General features: G+C 38.9%; 1 protein-coding gene across 2 annotated transcripts in view; it reads right to left on the reverse strand.

Moving 5' to 3' along the window:
- Positions 1-1,845: 1,845 nt before the first annotated feature.
- The window catches only part of KCND2 (potassium voltage-gated channel subfamily D member 2), a 268,180-nt gene continuing 245,337 nt past the window's right edge, over positions 1,846-24,688 (reverse strand). For both annotated transcript variants that reach the window (XM_068189893.1, XM_068189892.1), the window contains exons 3-7: positions 21,829-21,991; positions 11,753-11,851; positions 10,125-10,220; positions 6,866-7,113; positions 1,846-5,049 (exon numbers count right to left, since the gene is read on the reverse strand). In XM_068189893.1, the coding sequence (XP_068045994.1) occupies positions 4,872-5,049; positions 6,866-7,113; positions 10,125-10,220; positions 11,753-11,851; positions 21,829-21,991 (784 nt within the window). In that variant the 3' untranslated portion in view covers positions 1,846-4,871. The remainder of the gene's footprint in view (positions 5,050-6,865; positions 7,114-10,124; positions 10,221-11,752; positions 11,852-21,828; positions 21,992-24,688) is intronic.

The raw sequence follows: 24,688 nt of genomic DNA on the forward strand, positions 1-24,688 counted from the left end.
CTTTTTCTCCTCTCAGCGTGTGGCTACAAACGCGGCCAACCCACGCGGAGGCTCAGCCCTAGAGCCCCGCACCCACGCGGCAGCCCCAGTCTCGCCGAAAAGCAGTGCCGCTAGCCAGGCACCCCCAGCTGCCTGGGACCAGGGCAGAGAAAAACCAACGCTGCACCATCTCCCATGGAAGGGACCCCATACTGGAGCAGGTAAAGAGTGTGAGGAGCCCTTCCTGGGAGGAGGGAGCATCAGAAAACACATGATGAACTGACCACAGACTCCATTTTCTGTCTCCCTGCACCTCTGAGGAGGAGGAGGTAGGGTTCAGGAATAAAGCTGAGTTTGGAAAAAAGGGAAGGATGGGGGAAAGATGTTTTATTTTTTATTCCGCTGTTTGGATATGATTGGTAATAAATTGCACCAAGTGAAGTCTGTTTTTCCTATGACAGAAGTCAGTGAGTGATCTCTCCCTGCCTTTATCCCAACCCAAGATATATTGTTTTATTATATTTTCTCTTCCCTGCCCAGCTGAGAATGGACCTGATAGAGTGGCTTTGGTGGACATCTGGCATCCTGGCAGTGTTGTCAGCCCACCACAAACATTGCATTTAATTAATGCAAAATGCTATTATTGAAGTGAGATTGTATCTAAAACTTTCCAACTTGTGTATGATGGACTACTTCCCGCTAAAAAAAAGTGATGTCCTAAACTTTTGAGAATTTTTATATATCCACTTCCTTTTTATTCAGCACTCCCCCACTTCAGTTGTTCCTTGTGCATAGATACTGTAAAGTAGACCACTAGATGATACAGGCAGGTAAGAAACTAAGCTGCTGGGTAATTCCATATATTTCTGGGCATTGCCAATCTGTGTATAGTGTTCACTCCTGACACTCCTACTCTTTTAGCCGCATGTTTATATATCCCATCAGCTGATGGCTCCTCTAGAACAGGTGATGGTCCTAAAATATTCCCATAGTCAGTTGTAAAATAAAGCCCTGGTGGGCCTCAGGTGCAGCAAAGAGAGCTTATGACCTCCTAAGCATGCTCCCTGCCCAAAATTTAATGATCCTGTGGCTTCAGTAATTTGTCCTCCTCCAGATCAGCTTCCTCTCTGAAGGCCCCCTTCTCTCTGCAGCAGCTGAGGCTGCATCGGGTTCTCTGCTGTGAAAACCTTCTCTTGACAGTCAGTGTGCTTCCACCAAGAGTATATCCACGACTTCAAAATGTAAAGGGTACATTTTCAGTTTGCCTTCTGTAGCTTTTTATGAGAGGACAATTGTCAAAAGTGCTCTGGGATGGTTCACAGTCAGGTGTTATCTGTTACCTTTCCCCACCACCCAGAGCAGTGAGCTCCTCGCAGAGGCAACCATCAGGTGTGCCAGGGTTGATCAGCATCGTCTGCACCTAGCTGCCCTTTATTAGTGATCCATGGTGTGTTGTTACCCACTCTTAAGCTACAAAGAGTTTGATCTTCTTTGTGCACTAATATTTCATCAAGGGAATTTGATACCAGGTATGAGAAGTTCAGCAGAGCAGTTTGGTTTTTTGGATGTACATCAGGGACATTTTTTAAAGTACAGATAAAGAGGTGGAGTTCATACTGCTGGAAATGCTCCAGTTTTCTCTGCTGATGCAGGCTGGACAGGGAAAGGTGACAGCTGGTCCCTCAGGAGAAGGGCAACTGTAGTGGAGCTGTGGCATTGTGGTCTTGTTGGCTCTAGTATGGTTTAGATAAACTCACATCTTGCCTGGAATTACTGTCTAGGACATTTGCTGATGTCAGATTAAGTGTTCCTTCCAAATTATTAGAGGGGAAAAAAGTTTAATTAATAAGTTATTGCAAAACCAAGTTGACCCATTCAAGCATGCAGATGTTTTATTTAAATATTCCTCAAATGTCTATTTATTCAGCATAACATGTGTATTATGCTGCCTTCTGAAATACGGTATATGACTGTCAAACAAAATTGTCAAAACAACAACCTTGGTTTCTTTGTATGATACACAGAAATAATTACATTTCATGTACAGTACAGATGCATTTTACACAGTCATCAACAGTCATTCACTACCAAAACAGCATTGAAATCACCTAAAACACCAAAAAATGTGTATTTCCCAAATTCAGAATAAATTAATGGTTTTGCGCGTGACATATGGAAATAGGAGACAGGACTGGAATTCTGAAAAATCATACTAAATTATCTCTTAAGCTGCATTTTAAAAATGAAAATACCAGTAGCTTCAGGGGTATAACTGTTATGCAAGTGTATTGCTGTAGTGCTTTCTTTCTAGAGCCTATGAACAGGAGAATAAAGAGCTTTTACGACACATGACCTGATGGAGTCAGTAGGGTTCCTGAGTTGTGTGTAGTCCGTACCAAAGTAGGTTTAGTAACTGCCCCTTTGCATTATTTAGCTGATACAAGTAGTCATGAAGTACCATGTGACATAAAGAAGTTGTTGCAGTTTGCTGACATCAAGGCAGTTTTTATATCAATAAAAGTTTGGCAAAAGGTGGGGACCAGTATGAGTAACCATGTGTAGAAGTAGAATGCAAGTAAAAACTCTGATGTCTTCTCCTCTCCTTTAAATCCATTAAAGTTTATGTAACCTACCAGCTTCAGCAGATCTGCTGCAGGGTAGAAGAAAGCAGTGCTGGGTAATGGACTTGGGCAGGGCTGCTCAGAAGGAGTGCCCTTCCTCTGGCTCAGAGCGCAGCCCGCAGCCCGTGCTTCTGCTCTCTGATGTTTGATAGAAATGGAGAAGCTCAGTTTACAATGAGTAAATCCTTCTGATTTGAAAAAGAAATTGGGAAGTTAATTGCGAATTAACCAAGACTGCATTAAGTTCAGAATAAGTAAATGATAAGATAAAAGAGTAATGAATGGCATTATCTACTCTTTTTACTTGCAGTTTAATTCTAATATGTGATGCTGTGTTTTGGTGTATATACTGTAGCATGATGGTCTATCATCTACTCTTCACTGTTGACAGGTAGAGAGAAATACCAGTATTTGTGTGCAAGAAAAAGTGTATAATCAGCAAGTTTCAGTTTTTAGTGGGTATTGTAATGTAAATTTTCAGGTCAGTAGAATGCTAGCAAATACTATACTGAAACATACGCTACTCAAACTATTAAATAACTGTGTTAATCATTTATTGTAATGGCATCTAATGCACTGAGCATTTTGATTTATATGCATATTTTATTTTGCAGACATGCAATTATTTCTGATCCAGTGTTTTTGATGTATATATGTATGTATTGATATGCACATATTCTGTGTATATTTGATGTATATGATGTATGATATGTCATGAATATAAGAAGCATTATGATACATCTAATGTACTGTCATGAAGAAAAATTACACTTTTTTATCGGAAAGGTTTCTGATAATATCAATGTCTTTTATAAATGAAGCCAAGAAGCCTTAACTTGTAAAGCCTTCATATTAGCTTTTAGGCCTGCCCATGTAGGCAAATTCCAATTGAAATCAATTATATTTGTATAGCTTTGGGACTCAATCCATTATTCTATCATTGTTCTTAGGTAATTGAATATTTTTCACACAGTATAAATTCTCAAACAAGTTTTAAGATGCAAAGTTTACAGATAATTACAAAAATAATTTAGCCATCATTTTTACTGAATGTCTTTCAGTGTCTTTCACTGTAGCTAATACTCTGGATGCTGCAGAATGTAAGAAAGGAATATTTGGAGACAAGTGTTAGCTGATCCCCAAAACACATTTGTGGTAATTTTAATTCAAATAGGATTGCTCCTGTAGCAGTTAACTGTGACAAGAAGTTTGTTCTGAAAATACAGAAGTAGACAAGTTGTCTATGGAAGAATAGACTGTTGATTCATCAGTGTCCTTGAAATCCCAAATGATACAGTTATGTTGGAGTGGGCAGTGAAGTGTGAGAAATAGAGAACAGTGAACAAAAGGAGCAATGACTGAATAGCAATTTGTGGTGCACAGTTTGGCTGTAAGATTATTTAAATGTTTGCCATTAGAAGTTTATAGTGTAGATGAAGTTGTGTAAAATACCTTAAAAAAATCCTGATTCCTGATACAACAGGTGTACAATGACTTATTGCAGTTGTAACAGTACCTAGGAAGCAAGATAAAACAATAGTAAATATTGAACTAACTGAACACCTTTAGTTCACTAATGAGTGTTTGAGTAAGAAATACTGCATTTTTCAAAGGGAAGTTATTTGTACAACTACCATGGAACATTAACAATCAGCTTGTTGTAAGTGCACGGAAATGCCCCTTTCTACAGTATTATTTTATCATGCCTAATCTGAAAAACAACAAAAGTAAACTGAGATCACAGCTTCAAATAATTTCAGCATGCATTATGGTTGTAGTTCTTTCAGTCAGTACAAACATGTTTCATATGAGCATTTTTTCATTCATTTTTTGACAGTTCTTCAACAGGTTTGTGGTTTATTAACAGAGAAAAAAAAGACATGTTATCAAAATGTTTCTTGTTGTTTTGCATTCAGCAGGAACATAGGTTTCTATTTTTTCGTTTGTGTTTTTTTCTAAAAAGAGCTTTCATGATAAGAAGAAGCATCAATGGGGACATTTCATTGTGCTCATATAGTAAGTCAGGATGGTCACAGAAGATTCCACCACGCATCAGTTCAGACAGGGGGTAAGAAACTCCTTTTGGTTCACACCCTACGACACCAAAACCCACAAAGTTTGTTTCTCCTGAACCTCTTGCTCTGAGGCCACTGGCACACTCGTCGAGGGGCGATGTGTTTGTCAGCTCTCTCATTCCTCACGACTCATTTTTCACTGCTCGAGCTCAGCTTGCAAGTGGTCTTTATGCTAATTTATAAATAATTCCTTGTTTTATAATGCAGATACTCTGACAATGTTTCCTCCCGAATACTCGGGAGAGTCTGGCCTATCATCTCCTTCAGGTGTGGTGACTGGAGGTGTTGGGATGCTGATTATTGCTGTAGTGACGTAAGGCTGCTCACAGTTTAGTTTAACGCACTCTTCCACTTTGGCATTTAAGCTGGAACGGCTGGAGGAAGAAACAAAAATCCATGAAGAATGAAAGTCCACATTACCACAAACCTCTCGAGCCTGATTCCATTCTCTCAGCCAGCCATCTCCATCCTGCCCCACTGGAGAGCTCTAAGTACAGAGCAGCACCACCCCACTGCCCTGTACCCCAGCAGCAGGTGGTTCATGGCTATGCTCATGTCCATGTCCCTTTCTCCCTTGCTTCCTCTCCCCATTTCAGCACTTCTCAGCCAATCACCTATGTTTCTGAACAGGGGAAGCGTTGCAAAGCTAGCATAGACAAGTTGCTTATTATGAGGAAAGTGGGAACTAGGGGCCAGTCCAAGTCTCCTGCATATTCCTCAATAAGATGCTTATTTAAAAACATTTGTATATTTGGAATAGTTTCTTCACTGAAATGGCTGTCAGACATTGGAACAGGCTGCCAAGGGAAGTGGCTTAATCACTACCCTTGGAAATGTTCAAAAGTAATGTAGATGTGGCTCTTGGAAATGTCGTTTAGTGGTGAACATGGTGGTGCCAGGTTAATAATTGGCTTCAGTGATCTTGGAGGTCTTTTCCAGCCCTAGTTGTTCTGTGATTCTGTGCATATTCTGTTTACTCAATAGTAAGGCACTCTATTATATGCACTAATTAAGTGCATTTGTGTTAATATGTTCATGGAGCTGCTGCAGTACCTCCCCATAGTAAAAGACTTGAAAAACTCAGACTATTTCAAGGTGAAACCAGCATTTTGTGCTTGTGTTTTTGTTTTCTAGCACAAAGCTGGTGCTTTTTGTTTTTATATACATGGTGTCTGGAGTATGATGCAGGCAAGTGCTCTAGCAGAAAAAGAATGGATCCAGGCACAGTATTTCCTGAAAAACTAAGATAGATTTGAGCTTTGTGCTGGCCAGGAGGTTTCATTGCATAATAGCTGAAAAACTTCAGTAGTTTCAAGAGTTCCAAGCTGCTGGATTGTTCATGGAAGTGAAATCCAAACATAGTAACTATACAAATGAAGCTACTCAAAATGTCGCTTAACAAGACAGTCTCTATAGCAACTTGTACTGAAAATACTTCTCTATTAAAGGGTGACATGTGTGAGATCAATAGAAAACACTTCTGTGTCTCCTGAGACCTTTGCTGTGTTTTCAGAGGTGATATTTGGATATATGTGAAAGCCGAATACTTTACTTTTGAAAGTACAGGGACATTCAGTGAATTACAGACTCTTAAACTGAACTTTCTTCACTTTTGTAATAACTCCTCAAACTAGGAAATACATTTTTCTTATCCATTCCATATATTTTTTTTTTTTAATTTAGGAGAGTCTTCCTTATGACTATTACACTTAGGACTCTGGGAATCAGTTTTATTTCTCTTCTCTGCAGAAATGCAAGGAAATCTCATTTCATATGCCTCTGATCCAAGAAGGGACAGACAGAGCACTTGCTCATCTTGTATATCTGAATTGGGCATTTTTCTGTGTGAAACTTTTCTTCTTATGCACTTGTCCACGTCATAAAATATTTGGTGCTCTCTTTTACTTGGGGTCCCTGGATGCCGTTTGCTGCAAATAGGGCATGGTAGTTTGTGAGGAGGGCCTGAGAGGGCAGAAATGGATAGAGAGAAAGAGACTATTCTATTATTTTGGATTAAGCTTGAAGCAAAGGAAGCACAGAATACTTCATTACCAGTACCCATTTTTAGATGAGTGTTGGACTCTCCCCTTTATCCTCACCACCTGCCTACGCAGGCTACAACACCTTTGCATCTGTTCCCTAACAAAGCCAGGGGCCTCAGCTCTTGGTGTGCTGATGCACATGAAGTACCTGTTGGACAGAGGCGTCCTCTCCACACATCTGATCTGGATGGTGCTGAGCTCCTGCACGCTGCCGGGGCGGCTGCCACTGATGGTGGTGTTTGGGATGCGGTACGTCTTTTTGTGTCTTCGTGAGCAGCAGGTGCTGGTCACACCTTGCTGAGACGAAAGAGAGGGGCTGTGGCTCGGGGGTCTATTCACTGTAGAAACCTCCATACAGCTCTCTTCATAGACTTGCTCATCCACAAACTCGTGGTTCTAGCCCAGAGGAATCCAACAAAGGAACAAAGCACACACAGAAAGATAATTGAAGTGAACATATTAATCATGATTGTTTAATGGCTTAAATTGACACAACTGAATAAACTGGGAAAGTTAGCTTATTCTTGATTATAGTGTTTAGCCCATATTAGTCTGGGCTGAATACCAATACAAATGTAAACACATGAACAAAATTAACGAGAAAATGTTAATCCGAATTATTTTGCAAAATAGCATGTGGTTGTAATGTAGTTTGCATTATAAATATCTATACAATTTTTGAAGTGCCAGAAAACAGAGGATTATGTTTCTGAATAAAATGCAAGTGGAGCTTATGTAAACACTCTAAATGTTAGTTGAAAATAAATAAGATTTATTATATTGAACTATAATATAATAAAATTAATAAATATTTCCAGATAAGTTTATAAGACTTCCTTTTGAATTACATGTAGGAAAACAGGATCTGAAACAATGTTATGCATCTATCTAAAAGAAAAATATTTAAACAAATAGAAATTTTGATTAGAGGAGATAAGATAGTTATTTAAAAGCATCCAAAAAGTTCCTAATTACTGTAGATGGATGTATCAAAAGCAGTTTAGAGGACTGAGCATTTTAGTCAAACGAAGTCCTCTTTATTCATGCAGTCTTTGCTTAATCCCAGCAAAGACAGTAGTTTCATAGGATGGTCACAAAGATGAATCCAAATTCACTCAAATAACCAGTTTACATTAATTCATCAAGTGACTAGGGAGTATTTCACACCCAGCCACAATTCCCACATTTTCTGTATGTGCAAAAGAGTGTGAAATAGTGGTGTCACTTATGTTGGCAAGGGAGGGGAGAATATGCAGGGGAGTGGGAGAAGTTTTTATGCATATTTAAAACTAAGCAGAAATTGAGATATATTTGCATGCACTTTGAAAAAGCCTCCTTTTTCAAGGAAACTCTCTCAATTTCCTGCTGGAGTTAGTCTGTGTATCCTGACAATGTTTCAGCAGAGTTGTTTAAGGAGCACTTTCTGGATTGTTTTACATTCAGAATCCCATCAATTTTGTCAGCTTGTTGCATTTTTGTGTATTAGAATGAGGTAAATTACTTTTCCCCTAAAAATTTTTGCTCTCATTGAAAAGGTGCTGATGTTTTTCAGAATAGCCATATGGAGCCAATATAAAATATGTAAACAAAGTAAAGAGAGTAACAACTCTGGCCAAGTGTTTGCAACAAATGGAAATACCTTTATAGGCATAATATTTTTATTTCCATTTTTTCTTTTCTTCTTCACTCAGACATAAGTTTGTGTGAATTAAGAGGTGTTGAAGAATGTAAATTTCAAGTGACAAGGAAAAAAAGAACTTGCTTGACAAATGACTTTTGTAAGGCATATGTCAGTCACAATCAAGATTTTGAACATGATCACACAGTAGGCATAAAATTCAGAGAGAAAAATAACCTATTTGCTCTTGTGAGATTACATTTAGGGGCTTGCAGTATGTTTGCCAAGAACTCTTATTTTTCTGATTAAAAGTAATTTTATGCTTCCTAAAACTTTTATGGAGCAATGATTAAAGAGTTTTATTGACTGAACTTTTAATACAGAGTGGAAACATTTTGAAATTATATAGTGGCACAAGTTAATTGATTTAATTATACTTATTAATTAACTGTTCTTAAATTAGCTAAAAATAATTTGTAAAATATATATATTTTAGTGCAATTAGTTTCATTATTAATGTAATCTTCACAGAATTCCATAACATTGCCCACTCTGCATTTATAAGGGCGGGTGAGATCTTATCCTATGGACTTTTCAGTGACAGAAAAGAGAAAATATGCCTTTTCTCAGTACCATGATGGTTATACCACAAAGGATGGTGAGAATCTTAAGAGGGCACACCGCCCTTCCTGTTCTACAATGAACCAGAAACTTGCCAGACTCCAAATGCTGAGGGCCCAAAATGTCAAGTTCCCACTAAAATTTTAGGAATACATCATCTCCAGAATACAGCTTGGAACTGCTGCGTGTATTTTTGCGTTAATATATCATAGGAAGTCAGGGCCAGTAGCAGGACCCAACAGTAGGAAAAAAGAATGTAGATTCAAGAAACAAGATAATACTTGCTTTATAAATAAAAATAATATAGTATTATAAAATACTTGCTTTTTAAAGGAAATTTAAAAAAAATTAAAAGTTTTACAGACTCCTCCATTATGATTAGAGGAAAGGTGAAACTTTGAGAAGTGAATTCAGCTCCTACCAAATGAATAGAAATTTTTTCCCTGATTTCTATGACAGTTTGACAAGACCTGTGGTTATTACCCAGATTTTTAAATATGTTTGCAATATTCTACTGTGGAAAAATTTTAAAGGCAAATTGCTATTATCAGGTTCTGGTACAAAATGTCTCAAAAAAAGTTTCAAAAGGACCCAGCAAGAATCTTAGCAAAATAAACCACAGTGTGCTCTGAATTAGAAGTGAGATGTTCTATCCTACAGCACATTTTATAGAAGTAATATTTCTAAAGAATGGAGGAGATATAAGCACAACAAGCATAGGGGTGATGTATTGCTAATTGACGTAACAACTGGGCCTTTTTTATTTCAAAGACATGCTGTGAAAAGGAGAACATTAAATTCCACACATATTTCAGGTTTTTATGAAAAATTGTTAAATTTATCAAAATTTAACTGTTTGTTTTGGGAAAAATTCTAAGTCTTTGTTGCTTGTTTCTTTGGGGGATGTTTGGTTTTATTGGATTTTTTGTTTTTTTTTTTTTTGAGAAAAAGCAGAAAGACTTTCACAGTGATCTCCATCAAATACAGCAGTTATATCTCTCGGTTATTTATATGCATTGGGTATAAAGCCTTAAAATAAGATAAAATGGCTTTTCTTCCCAGCTAACCCCTTTAATATAAAGGTTCATTAATTAGAAGAAAGAACTGAAAACATTCAAAACTAGGCTGGTGTTGCAATTCTCAGGAAAACACAGTTCTCTTTTCTTACCGTAGTTTTTTCCAGGCAGTGAAGCAGGTGGTGGTGCTGTGTTTCAAAGGAAGAGCCAGATTTGCCAACAAAGGCCTGTTCTTCTTCATTGGAGGACTGTTGATACATAAAACTCTGTATTATTCTCAGTTTTGAACAAGAGGGTTCTTATCCAAATATTTGATCAGAACTAATCTGGATTGTACATGGTAGCATAACTGCAATGCTTTATCTACAAAGTGTACCAAAAATTATTTTGCATCTTAATTTGCTTTTTCTTTTTTTTTTTAAACCAAACTATTTTCTTTCCTTTCTTTGCAACTCCTTTTAAATGATTTTATCTTAGATATTTTATGCATGGATAAAATAGTACCATTTACAAATGCAATCAACACATAAGCTTTGAATATCGGATCAACACATTTAAAATTTTAATCAATTTAAGTTACAGTAAAGTATTTGTTCTTCCTGAGAATGTGCCTCATTTGAAGAGAACTAAAAATAGCTGTCCTCCCAGGATTATGTCATAGCACTAAAGAATTTGTCAGTGATCCCAATCTACTGGGTTTAGAAAGGGTATAGCAAATGTTATTGACATAGAATGAAGAATTAAGTAGAAAGCATCTACTGTTTATTAATTGCTTTCATAATTATTCACGAGAAAGCAAAAAACTAAATAGTGGAGGAAGTGGGATAATAGAAAAGAATACAATTCAACCATGAGATATTTGAAGTCTGCATAGTAATTAAGCTATTTGGTGTCTTTTTAATTCAAATATTTGAGTTCTTTCAAGCAGAAGAGGAAACAAGGGCTCTGACTGCTCATCTTGCTCATCTCTTGTGCTAGACAGGACAGATAGACAGACAGCCACTTCCTCCTCTTCTGGCTATAGGTTAAAATATCCGGCTGTTTAACATGTATTGAACAGAAAGAGCACAGAGGAATAAAAGCCTTCCTGTATTCCTCAGGGAATTGCCTAAATGCCAGAAAATGGCAGGGATTAAAAACCACTCTGTCTGCAGTCTTTCTCAGCTGAGTACAGCTTTGAGCAGCCAAGGGGCTGTCTCCCAGAAGTGTCGGTCACTGTGGATCCCCAGTCCCAGCTGCTGGTCCTGGCTTCCGTGCCAGGGCTGAGCAGGGAATTTGCTTCAGATAACATTAGATTACATTGCATTTGAGGTCATCACCAAGATTCTCCTTAAACCCAAATAGGTACTTTGAGTGAGCACTTCACTCTGCAACAACCTTCTGTGCAAATTGTGTTCAAGAGCTGCCTTTTCCTTTACTGATCATGAAATCTGCTTTTGTCACCCATGTTCTACCCGTTTAAAGTCAGGTGAGATAAATCCATGCTACCTCCTAAAAGGCAAATGCTCTGTACTTTCCTTAACGAGTTCTACAGGATCTAACTCCAAAAATATGGGTTACATTCTATCTAGATATTTCCCACATCTCTTAATACTCCAGCATCGATTCTCACAAGCTTCCTGTAACAGTAGTAATTGTCCAGTTATCCTCCCTTAATCTACCTCTAAATATAACATTGCCCAAAGCCCCAAGGTGACTTGCCCTGGTGATAAGTAGAATAAACTACTGCTGGGCTGTCTTTAAGTGGTTACTCCAGAGTTGGAGGGAACACAAACATCACCTGCTGCAGCTGGTTACTCAGCAAGCCATTTCGTTTGCTCTGCATGTAGGCATTAGCGCTCCCACTCTTCGCTGCGCGGATTCGAGCGAGCCTGGCTTTCTGTGAAAATAGACAAAATGAAGAGTGTCATTTGTACTCATAGCCGTTAGTTACCCTGTTTATCTAAAACTGCTAATTGGAATCAGCTGCTTATGAATACCAATCTCACAGTGACTGACAGACTGCATTGCATCCATCCTCCAGGTGGAGCAAATCACAAGTGTCTTCCCATTTAAAATGCATTTGATAGAAGTTTTTATTTGTTTGCATGGATCAGCTACTAAGAACAATGACTTTTGAGAAGGGATTAGACAGATCAGTATGGAAGTGCTGCTTTTTTTGTTTTTGCATTGCTGCAACTGCCTCTTCTTACGTCATGTAGGGCAGAAACATGGACGTCCATTTCAGTTGCTATTGCAGTGAAAATCACTCTGAAGGGAAATAAACAGTTAGGGGGAAATGTAATATTGTGACATCTATGAGTGAGTTTCTTAGAGTCTTCTGGGTTTTTAGAGTATCAGAATGCACTCTAAAAACTCCAAAAATAGTGCTTTTATGCTGTTTCCCAGCTAAGTTCCTGAATATTTGCCAGGCCATTTTAGAATCATAGAATGGTTTGGGTTGGAAGGGGCCTTAAAGGTCATCTAGTTCCAAACCCCCACCATAGGCAGAGATGCCATGTACTACATCAGGTTGCTCAGGGCCCCATCCAGCCTGGCCTTTAACACTTCCAGGCGTGAGACATCCGCAACTTCTCTGGCAACTTGTTTCTGTGCCTCACCACCCCCTTAATAAATAGTCTCTTTCCAATAGCTAATATAAACCTCTCTTTCAATTTAAAATCATTGCACCTTGTGGTGTCACTATCTGCCTGTATAAGAAGACTCTCTCCCTCCTTTCCATAAGTCCTTTTTAGGTACTACAATGCTGCTTTAAAGTCTCCCTGGAGACATCTCTTCTCCAGGCTGAACAACGCCAGCTCTTAGCCTGTCTTCATAGGAGAGATGCTGCAGTCCTTGGATTATCTCTGTGACCCTCCTCTGGACTTGTTCTAACAGGTCCATGTCTTTCTTGTGCTGAGGACTCCAGAGCTGCACGCTCTACTCTGGGTGGGGTCTCACCAGGGCAGAGTAGAGTGGGAGATCCACCTCCCTTGCCTACCTGGCCATGCTGCTTTTGATGCAGCCCAGGATGTGGTTGACTTTCTGGGCTGTGAGTGCACAGTGCTGGCTCATCTTCAACTTTACATCCACAAGGACTCCCAGGTTCTTCTCCACAGGACTGCTCTTAATTACCTCCTCTGCCAGCCTATACTCATATGCGGAATTGTCCTGACCCAGGTGCAAGCTCTTTGCACTTGAATTTTTTGATTTTATATGAAGTTCTTATGGGCCAACTTCTCAAGTTTGTGCAGGTCCCTCTGGAAGGCAGCTCTTCCTTCTGTTGTGTCAGCTGCATTGCCCTTTGTGTCATCTGCAAACTTGCTGAGGCTCACCTGATCTCACTGCTGGTGTCATTGATGAACATATTGAAGGGCACCAAGACAAAGCCCTGAATGACACTACTCCTCATCGGCCTTCACCTACCTCTTTATGTCTGTCGGTATAAACAGACTTAATACTTATCAGATTTTCTATGAACTCATAGACTGTTCACAACCTGATTTTTCAGAGACTGCAAGTATCAATTACTGAGAGAAATTTGTGATTTCTCGGGTGAGCCTCATTGCTTGTGAAGGTGACTTTCATCCAGATTAGAAGGAGGCTCATGAGTGACAGACATTTTGCATCCATTGAATTTTGTACAACACATAGAACACAGAATTAAGGGAACGCATGAAGAATGGACTCTCAACCATTAATGTGGAAAACAGAAGCTTTTATGCGATTATTAGGATGGCGTCCTAGTTCTGTATTTTTTGTGGCACGTTACATGTATAAGATGGAATCTGGGTTTATCTTCATGGTTAGATTTCTGATTCTGAAAACCAAGTGCCTAGCAGCATCTGGAATTAAATGGCTGCTGAAGCACTGAAGGAGATACAATGAAGCACTTGAAAATTCAACGTTGATATATTGGTAGGGATTTTCCTATCTGATATTTACTCTGTTGACATTTTCAGAAAATAGAGTATTTTCCCCCCTTCCCCAAATTTCTGTGACATTAAATATCAGTATGTGCTTAGAGATGGAGACAGCCTGATCACTGCAGCCACCAGATCTTTCTGGCATTATGATTGATAATTAACTGACTTAGAGGAATGGTTTAACACCACATTTCTTTGCACTCACAGCCTCAAACTCACAGATCTTCTCAACAGCTAGCCAATTTATGACAGCTAACAGCTAACATGGCTGAAATCTGCCTTATGCTATGTCACGCATTTGTTGTTGTTTAATTATTCTGAAAGAAAATAAAGTGATGCTCTACATGTGTGCATCTTGAGCCAAAAAGCTCACATGAGAGGCTATTGATTGATTTTGTGATATATTGCCCATTTTAAGATAACACATTTGTTTATTGACTTTCTTGATGAACACAGCTTTTCCAGCAATGCAGTTAATGCGTCTTATTTTAGTGGTAAGCAGAAAAGATCCCCAGTGACCTGGCTTGGGGTCCCCAGGAGCAACTAGTGTGGGGAACTGTTACAGCTCCCACTCTTCTTGGCTCACTTGGGCTCTTAGGTGGCACATCCAGAGCTACCAGCATGGTTAGGCACTAGGGCTCAGTTCTCAGGGCTACCAATTAAAAGGCCCTTGGGCAGGCAGAAAATAGGTTGTTTTTGAAGTGGTGCTCCTGTGATGTAACCCCAACATGCTGGGTTGAAGGGTGGGGGAAGGAGTTTTACCTGCACCACAGAATAGTCATGGGCTGGGACAAGTGCACTTGGTTATGTTCATAAATATATAAAAGTTTAGTCTTAGGAGCTCGAGATGCTTTGGAAATGCCTTTAGAGGAGTCCCATAAATAAGTTATTTCAGTCACAAACAGCTGTGGTACTTTTCAGTCTGCTCTTCATACAGGGAGATTCATTAGATTTAATGAACGGACATTAATATACATTAGTTCGGCTTTTCCTTTTAGCATGCATATTCATTTTCTCTTTAGTGATTAAAGTAATAATTATGGTGCAGCATCATTTAATAAAAAAATATGAAAAACATAACAGTCCATCAGACTATCTTAATATATCAGTGCTATGACACATATAATATGAAGGTTGTACTTTCTATGTGAAGATTTTTTATTTGTGCTTTGCAAGTATGAATTTATTGCATCTTAGAAAGCTTTTGTGAGCTAGAAAGTAATAGCATACATCTTTGTAGCTGAGACTCATTCAGATGGCCTGAATTTTTATCATTTACCAAAGAGAAGACAGTAAATCTGAGAGGAAGATAGGAAGTAGATATTGTGGCCTCCATGTTTATACTTCAGCTTAGAGAAAATACTGCAGAAACTGGAGGTGTTTACAAATCTGTTAAAGTAATAAGATTTATTTTCAGTGCTTCTGCCTGATTTATATATGAGCCTGTAGCATGAGCAGTCTAGTGACTTCTCACATTTCCTATCAAGGCATCATTAAAAGCTCATGCCATCCATAGGATTTTAAGGGCTGTGCACTGGGGATAGAAATCCCATGAAAGGCACCAAAATGATGTGATGACGTCAGGAAAACTGTGGCTACAGAAGTGCTGCATTTTCCTGTATTCTGCATTTTCCATCATGTATAACAGAATGGGAGTGATAACTGCCCCTTTCAACCACTGCAAAGCCTTTCCTAATCCTCCTCTTTCACAGAATATCTAGGGAAATTAAATTCCACCCTAATCGTCTCATCTCCATCTTCCTAAAGTTGATGACCAGCTATAATTTTTGCCACATCCCTTGTATTTGCACTGAACTTCTCTTTTAAATGCATATCTTTCTTTTTTCTGGCTTTGAATTTTATAGCATCGAGTTGGATCCTTGTCTACGGCTGCATTCATAGAAACCTCACAGAGGGAATTCACTGTTATTCAACAACAGTTAGCTCTGTCAGCTTTAGAAATATAAACATTCATTTTCACAAGGTTTTAAGTAGAGCTAAATGTAGCACTGTGGGGTATTTGCAACATCCAGCTTTTGACACTCAGATGCCCTCAGCTGTCCAGCTATTTTAAGAGAATTATTTCATCAGGAAGATTTTAGGACAGGACTTACAGCGGTACTGGGAATAATTTCTGGCAAGATTCTCTTCAACTCGCTATGCAAGAAGCCAGGGTAGCCCAGGTAATTTAGTACGTAACTCCTGTTGTCTCTTGCTGCTCTCCAGGTTGCATAATTGTTGTACTATGAAAACTTAAAAGTTATTAATTACTTACCTTTTAGTTATTATTGTTTAATAATTTTGTACATTTAAAATAAAATTCCTTCACAGTCATTCTATGTGCACAGCCTTTGGTCAGGACAGAGGTGGTTTTCTTCACAGGAGCTGGTATGGGGCTGTGTTTTGGATTTGTGCTGACAACAGTGTTTAGTGTTTATAATTCAGGGACGTTTTAGTTACTGCTGCGCAGTGCTTGCACAGAGCCAAGGCCTTTTCTGCTCCTCCAAGTGTCCCACTGATGAGGCTGGGGGTGGAGAAAGCATTAGGGGGGACACAGATGGGACAGCTGACCCCAGCAGACCAGAGGGTTACTGCACACCATATGGCATCATGCTCAGCAATACAGCTGGATGCTGGTGGGGACTGGCAGCTCTGTGACAGGCTTGGTGCTGAGCAATTGTTATCTTTTGTATCACATTTTTCCCCTGAATTTCCTTCCCTTCCTCCCTTTCTGTGGTTTCTTTCCCTTCATTATAAAAAGATTTGACTGTCTTTATCCCCACCCACAAATTTTTGCACTTTTACCTTTCTGATTTTCACCCCATCCTTCTGGGGAGGAGAGAGAGTGAGCAGCAAGGTGGGCTTTATCTGCCTGTCTGTGCTAGACCACAACATTGTGGCTTCTGGTGCAAGGGCAAATATTGTCCAAAAAATCAATTACATTTTTGTTTGCTATTTCATAAATCCACCCTGTGTGTTTGTTTTTAAGTAAAAAATCAAAAAGTGAAAATAATAAAAATAATTTTTAAGTGAAAAATCATACATTTTGTGCTCTGATTGTCTAATTTTCAGTAATTGGAAATGATTGATTTCATATTAGCTTACAATAATTTGCATGACATCAATATGTCAGAGAAGAAAATGCTGTTTACTTTGCACATTAATGGACATGGAATTAAATAAGGTTCATACATTTCTTGAATGGTCCCTTACTTTCACAGTCCATTCAAATTATTGTTCAATAAACATGAAATCTACATACTTTGTTTTTTTGCTAAACTAAAGAATCCCGGATAAGTTACTGTTAGTTATATTTCTGCAATACTCCTGATATTAATAGCTTGTCTCATAAAGAAGTCAAAATAGCTAGCAGGGTTTCCTACTGCAAACACTCAGTTCTAGACTTCCAGATGCTGTTAAGCAGTTGTTGTTGCAGTTTATCCTAGAGCTATTTATAATTAGCTAGTAACTGATTATTCATAACTTCACAGATAAATGCACCATGTACAATTAATAAATAACAAAGCCAAGCCAATCTTCAGGATATATTTTGCTTTGTGAAGGTAGAAGACCATACTTGCATGAAAGATTCAGGTTGAATTTTATGTCTAAAGTAAAATTTTGGAGCTGATGGTTGTTTGGCTGTTCTGTTGGGGCATCATGCAAAGTCACTCAAGGCCGAAAGTGCTTGGGCAACTAATATTAAGGCTCTTTTGTTCCTCAGGTAATGAACAGCACTGGGCAGATGTACCTGCACTCAGGCACTTGTTGGCCAAGAGGACACAAGGCTCTTGTCTCCAAAAGACATGTATGGAAAAGAAACATAGCACGGGATACTTCATTCAGGATATGAAGTACTTTATAATCATAATTGCTGCTGCTGGGAGGGGCCAGACACCCATTCCAAGAGGGAAGCTGTGCCTCCTTCTGTCCCTTCCCTGGGCTGGTAGTCATCCCAGTGAATATGACACTGTAAGTGTCCTGCCAAACCTTAGCCCTTGCTACCTATCACATACAGAATAGGAAATGATATCCAACTGTGCCTAAACATTTCTTGTCCCTTCCCTTCCCTTCCCTTCCCTTCCCTTCCCTTCCCTTCCCTTCCCTTCCCTTCCCTTCCCTTCCCTTCCCTTCCCTTCCCTTCCCTTCCCTTCCCTTCCCTTCCCTTCCCTTCCCTTCCCTTCCCTTCCCTTCCCTTCCCTTCCCTTCCCTTCCCTTCCCTTCCCTTCCCTTCCCTTCCCTTCCCTTCCCTTCCCTTCCCTTCCCTTCCCTTCCCTTCCCTTCCCTTCCCTTCCCTTCCCTTCCCTTCCCTTCCCTTCCCTTCCCTTCCCTTCCCTTCCCTTCCCTTCCCTTCCCTTCCCTGCCTTTATACAAGACAAGACAACTGTCATTAACTTTGCCCAAAGTTAATGGGAAACCAAAATAAAAACCTCTTGAAATTGTCTCTAGCGGAGAAAATCTCCACAAATAGCATTTTTCAAAACTGTCTCACTACTGATAAAACTGCTTGAGAAGAAGGCACAGTAAGACTCCAGGGCATAATTAATTGTGCCCTGAATTTCAATGTCTAGTTTGGATTATTTGTTCATCCATTTCTTTTCAGGACAGGCCAGATCCCTGGACCTTACTATCAGATAGAAAACAATGTTTTGATAAGCATAGATGATTTTTCCTTTCTTTCCCCTCACCCCCCGTGTGTTTTTGTTTCTATTGATTGCAAGGGGTTTCCTGTACTGCAGCAGAAAGATGGCTTATCCTGCCAACATTTTCTGTATTGCAGAGTGGGATTTTGTGATAATTATAACAATGTATTTTTTTGATTGGAAGCAGGAGCTTCCTTTAAAATCCATTCTAAATGCAATGGTATATAAATAAATTTCTCTCTTCAATCTTCTCCCAAGCATTGATGTGCGGTGTCTTTTTGCCAAAAAGAAACTAGTGGAATTATCTAATGTTGAATAACTGTGCAGAACTCAGTAAGTGCATAAAATGATGGTTGCATGGCTCTTAACAATCCTAATGTAAGTGACAATATTTTTCTGCTGTAAATTGTCAGTGCTTCTGGAACTAGATTTCAACTCTTCAGCAAAGAACTTTCTCTTGAGTTTCCTTCCAGCCCAAGTGTTTTGTCGTTTCTGCAGTCTGTCTTGATTAAACCTCTGTGTGAGATATTGATAAAGCTGCTCAAGTCAAAGCTACAACTGTCTCAGTCCAATGGAAGCTGTTGTAGCCAGCAGGAGGTTCCATTGCCTGCAGGGGTTTGTGCTCTCCATGAAACAGCACCTTTTAAGCTTATGTTCTTCAGCCTCAGAGAACAGAAACAAGTTCAGTGCCTGGGGAAACATTTATTTTAGAAAATGGTGTAAAGCCTCTATTGTATTGAATGAAGAAGGAATTTCAAACTTCAATAATGTGACCTTTTTGCCTGAATATTCTTTTACAATGCAGTAGAAACCACCTGTGAAATGCAAGGCTATATTTCATGGCTAAATATGGACTATACAGTACCCATGAATTGCTTTTTGTTGGTTTTTCTTTTTTAGTCCATCAGAGCAATATTCAGTTCAACATCTCAGTCATTTTAGATTGAAAGAGATTGGCTTTGCAATAGGAGATATCAATGAAACACACATCCAGCGCTAAGTTAATCAGACCTCAAAGCCATTTTCTCCAAAGCAAGAAGGGCATAAACACAGTCAGAGGAGATCTCTTATCCTTGCTGTTGGCATTGTTCTGGGGAGTAGAGGAAAAAACGCTTGGCAGGATTGCCATTCATCACTTTGTGTTCCTGTTTGAAACATACAATGAGCTCACTGTTTTGCAAGGAGAAAAAGTCAGCTATTAACTCAAGCAGTTCTATTCAGGAAGAGATTATGGGGAATAGCAGCCAGTCTAGCAATTTAACTTTTGTGAGATATTTTCTAGTGTCCATTTCTTTTTCACTGACAAATTGTGCTGGTTTTGGCTGGCGTAGAGTTAATTTTCTTCACAGTGGCTGGTGTGGGGCTGTGTTTTCATGCTTCCACTTCTCTCCCTGATCCTGCTGGTGGGGGAGTGAGCGAGCAGCTGCATGGGGCTTGGATGCTGGCTGGGTTAAACCATGACACAAATGTAAAGCAGGCCTAGAAAACTCTGTTTTGTGGCATGCAGTAGGACACAGTTTCTATCTAAAATGGTTGTGTCTGCAGCTATTATGAAATAGAACAGAACAGGCACAATGATTGCTGGGATTGAGCAGATCTGTTACCCATGACTGCCACAGTGCTCAGGGGCACAGGCAGGAGCACTGTGCCCTGGCTGAGGTACAGTTCTTTGCTGCAAATCCACAAAAATAAGTAGAAAAGTTCTTGACAAAAACAAGGTAGTGTAGAAGTGACATAAGTCATCTGTGAAAGAGGGGAGCACACAGCTGGAATTAGGCTGTGAGACAAAACAACATGCAGAAGAGTGGGTGGAATTAGCACACAGATAAAGTACAGGATTTGGATCCCTGAAGTAGCCTAATTTAGGTCAGGTTTCTAGAGAGGTACGGCATTATTGTGATACACCTGGTTTTCTTTTTATAGCATGTTCCTCATCTGGCAGCATTTTTCCAAGATGTGGCCATTGAATGGTGCTGTATCTTCTACCTGGGCCTATGAGTTTCTTGGCCATGTACCTCTGTTTGTCCTGATTTTAAGATATTCTGAGAATTGTATCACTGCATATATTTATTTCACTGATTTTGAGTATGGGTTTGTTTGTTTGTTTATTTGTTTTAATGAAGAAATCAGTCAAAAAGGTGGCCAGAGAGAAAAATAAACATTTTGTATCTGACCATGGTGCTGCTGTTGATATGAAGGAGATGCTGCCTGCACCTGCCTGTGTTCCCTGGTCTATATATGCAGTCCCCAGCCATAGTATGCCTGCACACTTCCCCCAGTAATGGTCCTGCTCTCCTGAGATCACTGGAGACTCAGGACCTCTGAAGAGAGGCCATGGGTCCACAAAAAGCCCAAGTTGTGACACCTCAGCCTTGGCAATCATGCAACCTGTGTGGCATCTGGAGCCTTTCAACTGCTGTCCACAGAGGAGCGGAAGGTGAGGCATCGTAGCTCCCAGAGCAGGGCATCAGGTCACAATGGGTGTTCTCTGAGCTGCCTGGCACTTCAGAATTCAGAGAAGTGGATTAGAACAAGTGCATTGGCAGTGATGTGGAGATGTAAGTGACTGTCCAGGCTTGGCTGCATCACTCTTGATAAATACTTCTCTTCCCAACCCCTGACCTTGTCCATATGTCTCAGCAAGGGAAACAGTCTTCTTGTAGATCTAGTGCATATTTTAGTGAGAGACTCAGCAAATAAAGGAAGCTGGAAAAACAGACTTTTACTTTTTTTATCTGATTGAGCTGTTTATCTGAAGCCTTTTAAGCAAAATAGAGCTGCGAAGATAAGTTCCCAACAATCAGATTCCCTCAGAAACTGAATCTGGGAATTTGAGTAAACCTGGATTAGTGAAGCAGTCTGTTAGCAAAGATGTTAGAAACCATTATGAGGTTTGAGAGTTTTCCTTGTTTGTTTGGTGGGTTGTTTGGTTGTTTTGGCTTTTAATTTTTCCTCAGAAGACTGTGGCAGAAATAAAGTCTGCCTGAAAAAGCACAGAAGAATCTTCAGTGAGTGAGACTGCTGCTATTGTCTAAAAATCCTACATCTAGTCTAAAAAGTGGGATTAATTACCAAAACAATGGGTCTGTACATTTTGACAGAAAAGATAAATGAACTGGTTTTGGTTTGAGTTGGGTTTTTTTTCTCACTGAAAATAAAACAGTATTTACATCTAGGACATGGTTAGGCATGTAAGCATATACATGGTCCTCTTGCTAAAACATATGAACTATAATGACATACAGCATATAGAAAATCATATTTTATCTATTGTTCAACAGCATAAGGGGGAAAATTTAGAAGCTCACCTTTTGTGCCCTGCGCTTGTCTGCTCGTTGATTCTGGTGGTATATACGGCTGAAGTTGGAGACAATTACAGGAACTGGCAGAGCAATGACCAAGACCCCACTCAGGGAGCATATTGAACCAAAAATCTTGCCAGCTATTGTCTTTGGCACCATGTCACCATACCTGGTTAAAGAAAGCAAAAGGCTTAGTAAAAACAAAATCTCTTCTAATAATTTTATTTCACAATTAATTAATTGTACAATATATTTTACTTCTCTTGCGAATAATAGTTGCTGCATATAGATAATGCTTTTACACATATTCTTACATATACAGCATGCCTACTGTTGTGCACAAATAATTTTAATTTGAAACAAATTTTGGGTCTTCTGTCTGTCAAACTGGGGGCAGGTAAAACACATGCTTTATCTGCTGTACTCTTCCTAGGCTGTCTCTGTAGCAAAGGAGAGAGAATGACCTTGCTAAGAAAAAGAAAATCAGTGTTGAAGTTCAGTCCTTATGCTGTTTACTTGAAAGAACTCATCGATTTAATTGGCAAGATCTGAGAGAGACCACTTGGTAAATTAGATACTAAACTGAAGAATCTATTGTCTCAAGCTGATACAGTACTTTCATTTAACAGGGTGACACATTTTTGCAACAGGTTTCCCAGGAGATCATGGACTTTCCATCATTGTATTTTTTGAACTTGGCTAGACAGAAGCATGGCTGATCTAACTTGTTGTTGGCATGAGAAGCTGAAGTAGCTGAGTTCCAGTTGTCCCTTCTATGGTGTAGGTGAAAGCAAACATGAAAAACTCAACCACAAGCAAGCAACCAAATTGTAACTGCAATCCTGGCAGTGCTCAGCATTACTAAAGCTACCACCTTTCTTTATGATATTAGATATTGTTTTGTCCAGCAAGTAAGAACAAAATGTTACTGATGTATGCAAAGGCACTCCAGTGACAACTTAGTAAGAGATTTTAGCTCTTTGCATTTTGCTGTATTCTACAGGGGACAAGTATGTAATTACATACTACAGAGTTAAATAAAAAGATTAATTACTTTCAAGTACCATTCAGTTTTTAACTTTATTGGATTTTAAGTTATTATTAAACATTTATTTTAGCTTGTGAGTTTAGTATGCTTGTGAAAAGAGAGATAACATATTCCCTATTAAAAGAATTTATAAACTCTTAACACAAGTTAAGAAATAAAACTGTGGGGGAACAGTGTTTAGAAAATACTACCTGGAAAACAAAACCTGTCTGTTCAGCCAGAACTGGAAAAGTAATAGAGAAGAGGGGGAAGTCTTCAAGTCAGTGTCCAAATTGTGCACCTAATCACAAGGAATGGATAAAAGGGTGAAGATATAGGATGATGCAGAAACTATATGAAGTTAGAGGACACCTTCTAGCAATGAGAGCTCAGCTCTTGTCAAAAGGAGATGAAGATGAATGGCTTGCATTTTGTAAGATATGAGTAAAGTGTTGAACATAAATATTCAAATAAGTTGTCATACAGGCAGATATAATATACATGACAGGTCTTAGACTATTGACATAGATTATGTTGTGTTAAGTAAATATTTGGTTTCTTTACTAAGCCATGTCCAAGTGTAAAATATTCACATGAATAATATAATTAATATTTCTGCCAATATCTGCCCCCCCAACTTACTCAGAATTTGAATGCTATTAGTTTCTCATTTTGTGACACAGCAGGATTGCATGAAAAATACATTTAATTTAATAGAATACATGTAATTTAATAGAATCTATCTTTTACATGAATAATACAATTGGTCTTAATAAAGATATCTAAAACCTGGAAAAATACTAGAAAGAATGTCATGCTTTCCTTCACATCAACATTTGCACCCCACAACATAGGCATTTTTGGTGTTTATCTCTTCCTAAAGCCTGAGCTGACTATCAGCTGTATGCATGACCAGCTGCTCTTTTCTTTCGGCAAGGAAGTGAATAAATGACCTTTCAAGGTCTCTGACAAATGGGATCCCCATCACCTCACTAACCCTATTTTTTTCCAGGCAGAACAATAGAAAAGTAGAGGGCATAGGGCCAGGATGGTGAGCATTGTGGAGAAGACCTAGGATCTAATCACTGGTACACATTTGTGCTTTACACTATTCATTAGTTTTACTTAATTCTTACAGATACAAGTATTTTCATATGTTGCATCAAACTGTGTAAACAGAAACCTGACACAACCAGATTTTGAAATGCAAAATTTACACATGTCCAGTACTAGACCTCTTAAATTAGATCTCTTAAATGAGATTTCTAAACCTATATTTAGATGCTTATCACTTGAAATGCCAAACTGCTGAACCTCCATAAGCTTCCATTCTCACCAATGGCAGCTGTGGACAGAAGACATTGCTGGCTCTAATTAATTTGCCTTGAAATTGCTCAGGGATATAGTGCATCCTGTTGATAATGTGACACTATAATTATATGAATCAAGAGCAGACTGAAGCTTTAGGAGTTGTGACAGGAACCACAAGCTCATCTATCTGTAGCTTTTCAGTATTTATGTGTGAATCTAACCAGTGACATAAGCAGACGCCTTTTCATAATAATTTAGTGTTACAGAGTGAAATAAAAAAAATAAGGATTGTTTGATACAAGAAGGTATTTTGTAATGTTTTTCTTACCTTCTGGATAAAATGTCATGCAGATGCATATACTGTTTACTTTAAAACAACTTGCTTTCAGTTACTTTTCTTTTTTAGCTTGCATCAGTTGTAACACAGTGACATTTTCCAAAGGTAATGTTGCTTGTCTGTTATTTAGTGCTAGTAATACCTTTCACATAATTAATAATTCTTACATAATTAGGTTTTCTCCTGTTACT

Source organism: Anomalospiza imberbis, chromosome 5, assembly GCF_031753505.1.
Source record: "Anomalospiza imberbis isolate Cuckoo-Finch-1a 21T00152 chromosome 5, ASM3175350v1, whole genome shotgun sequence".
Lineage (NCBI taxonomy): Eukaryota > Metazoa > Chordata > Aves > Passeriformes > Viduidae > Anomalospiza > Anomalospiza imberbis.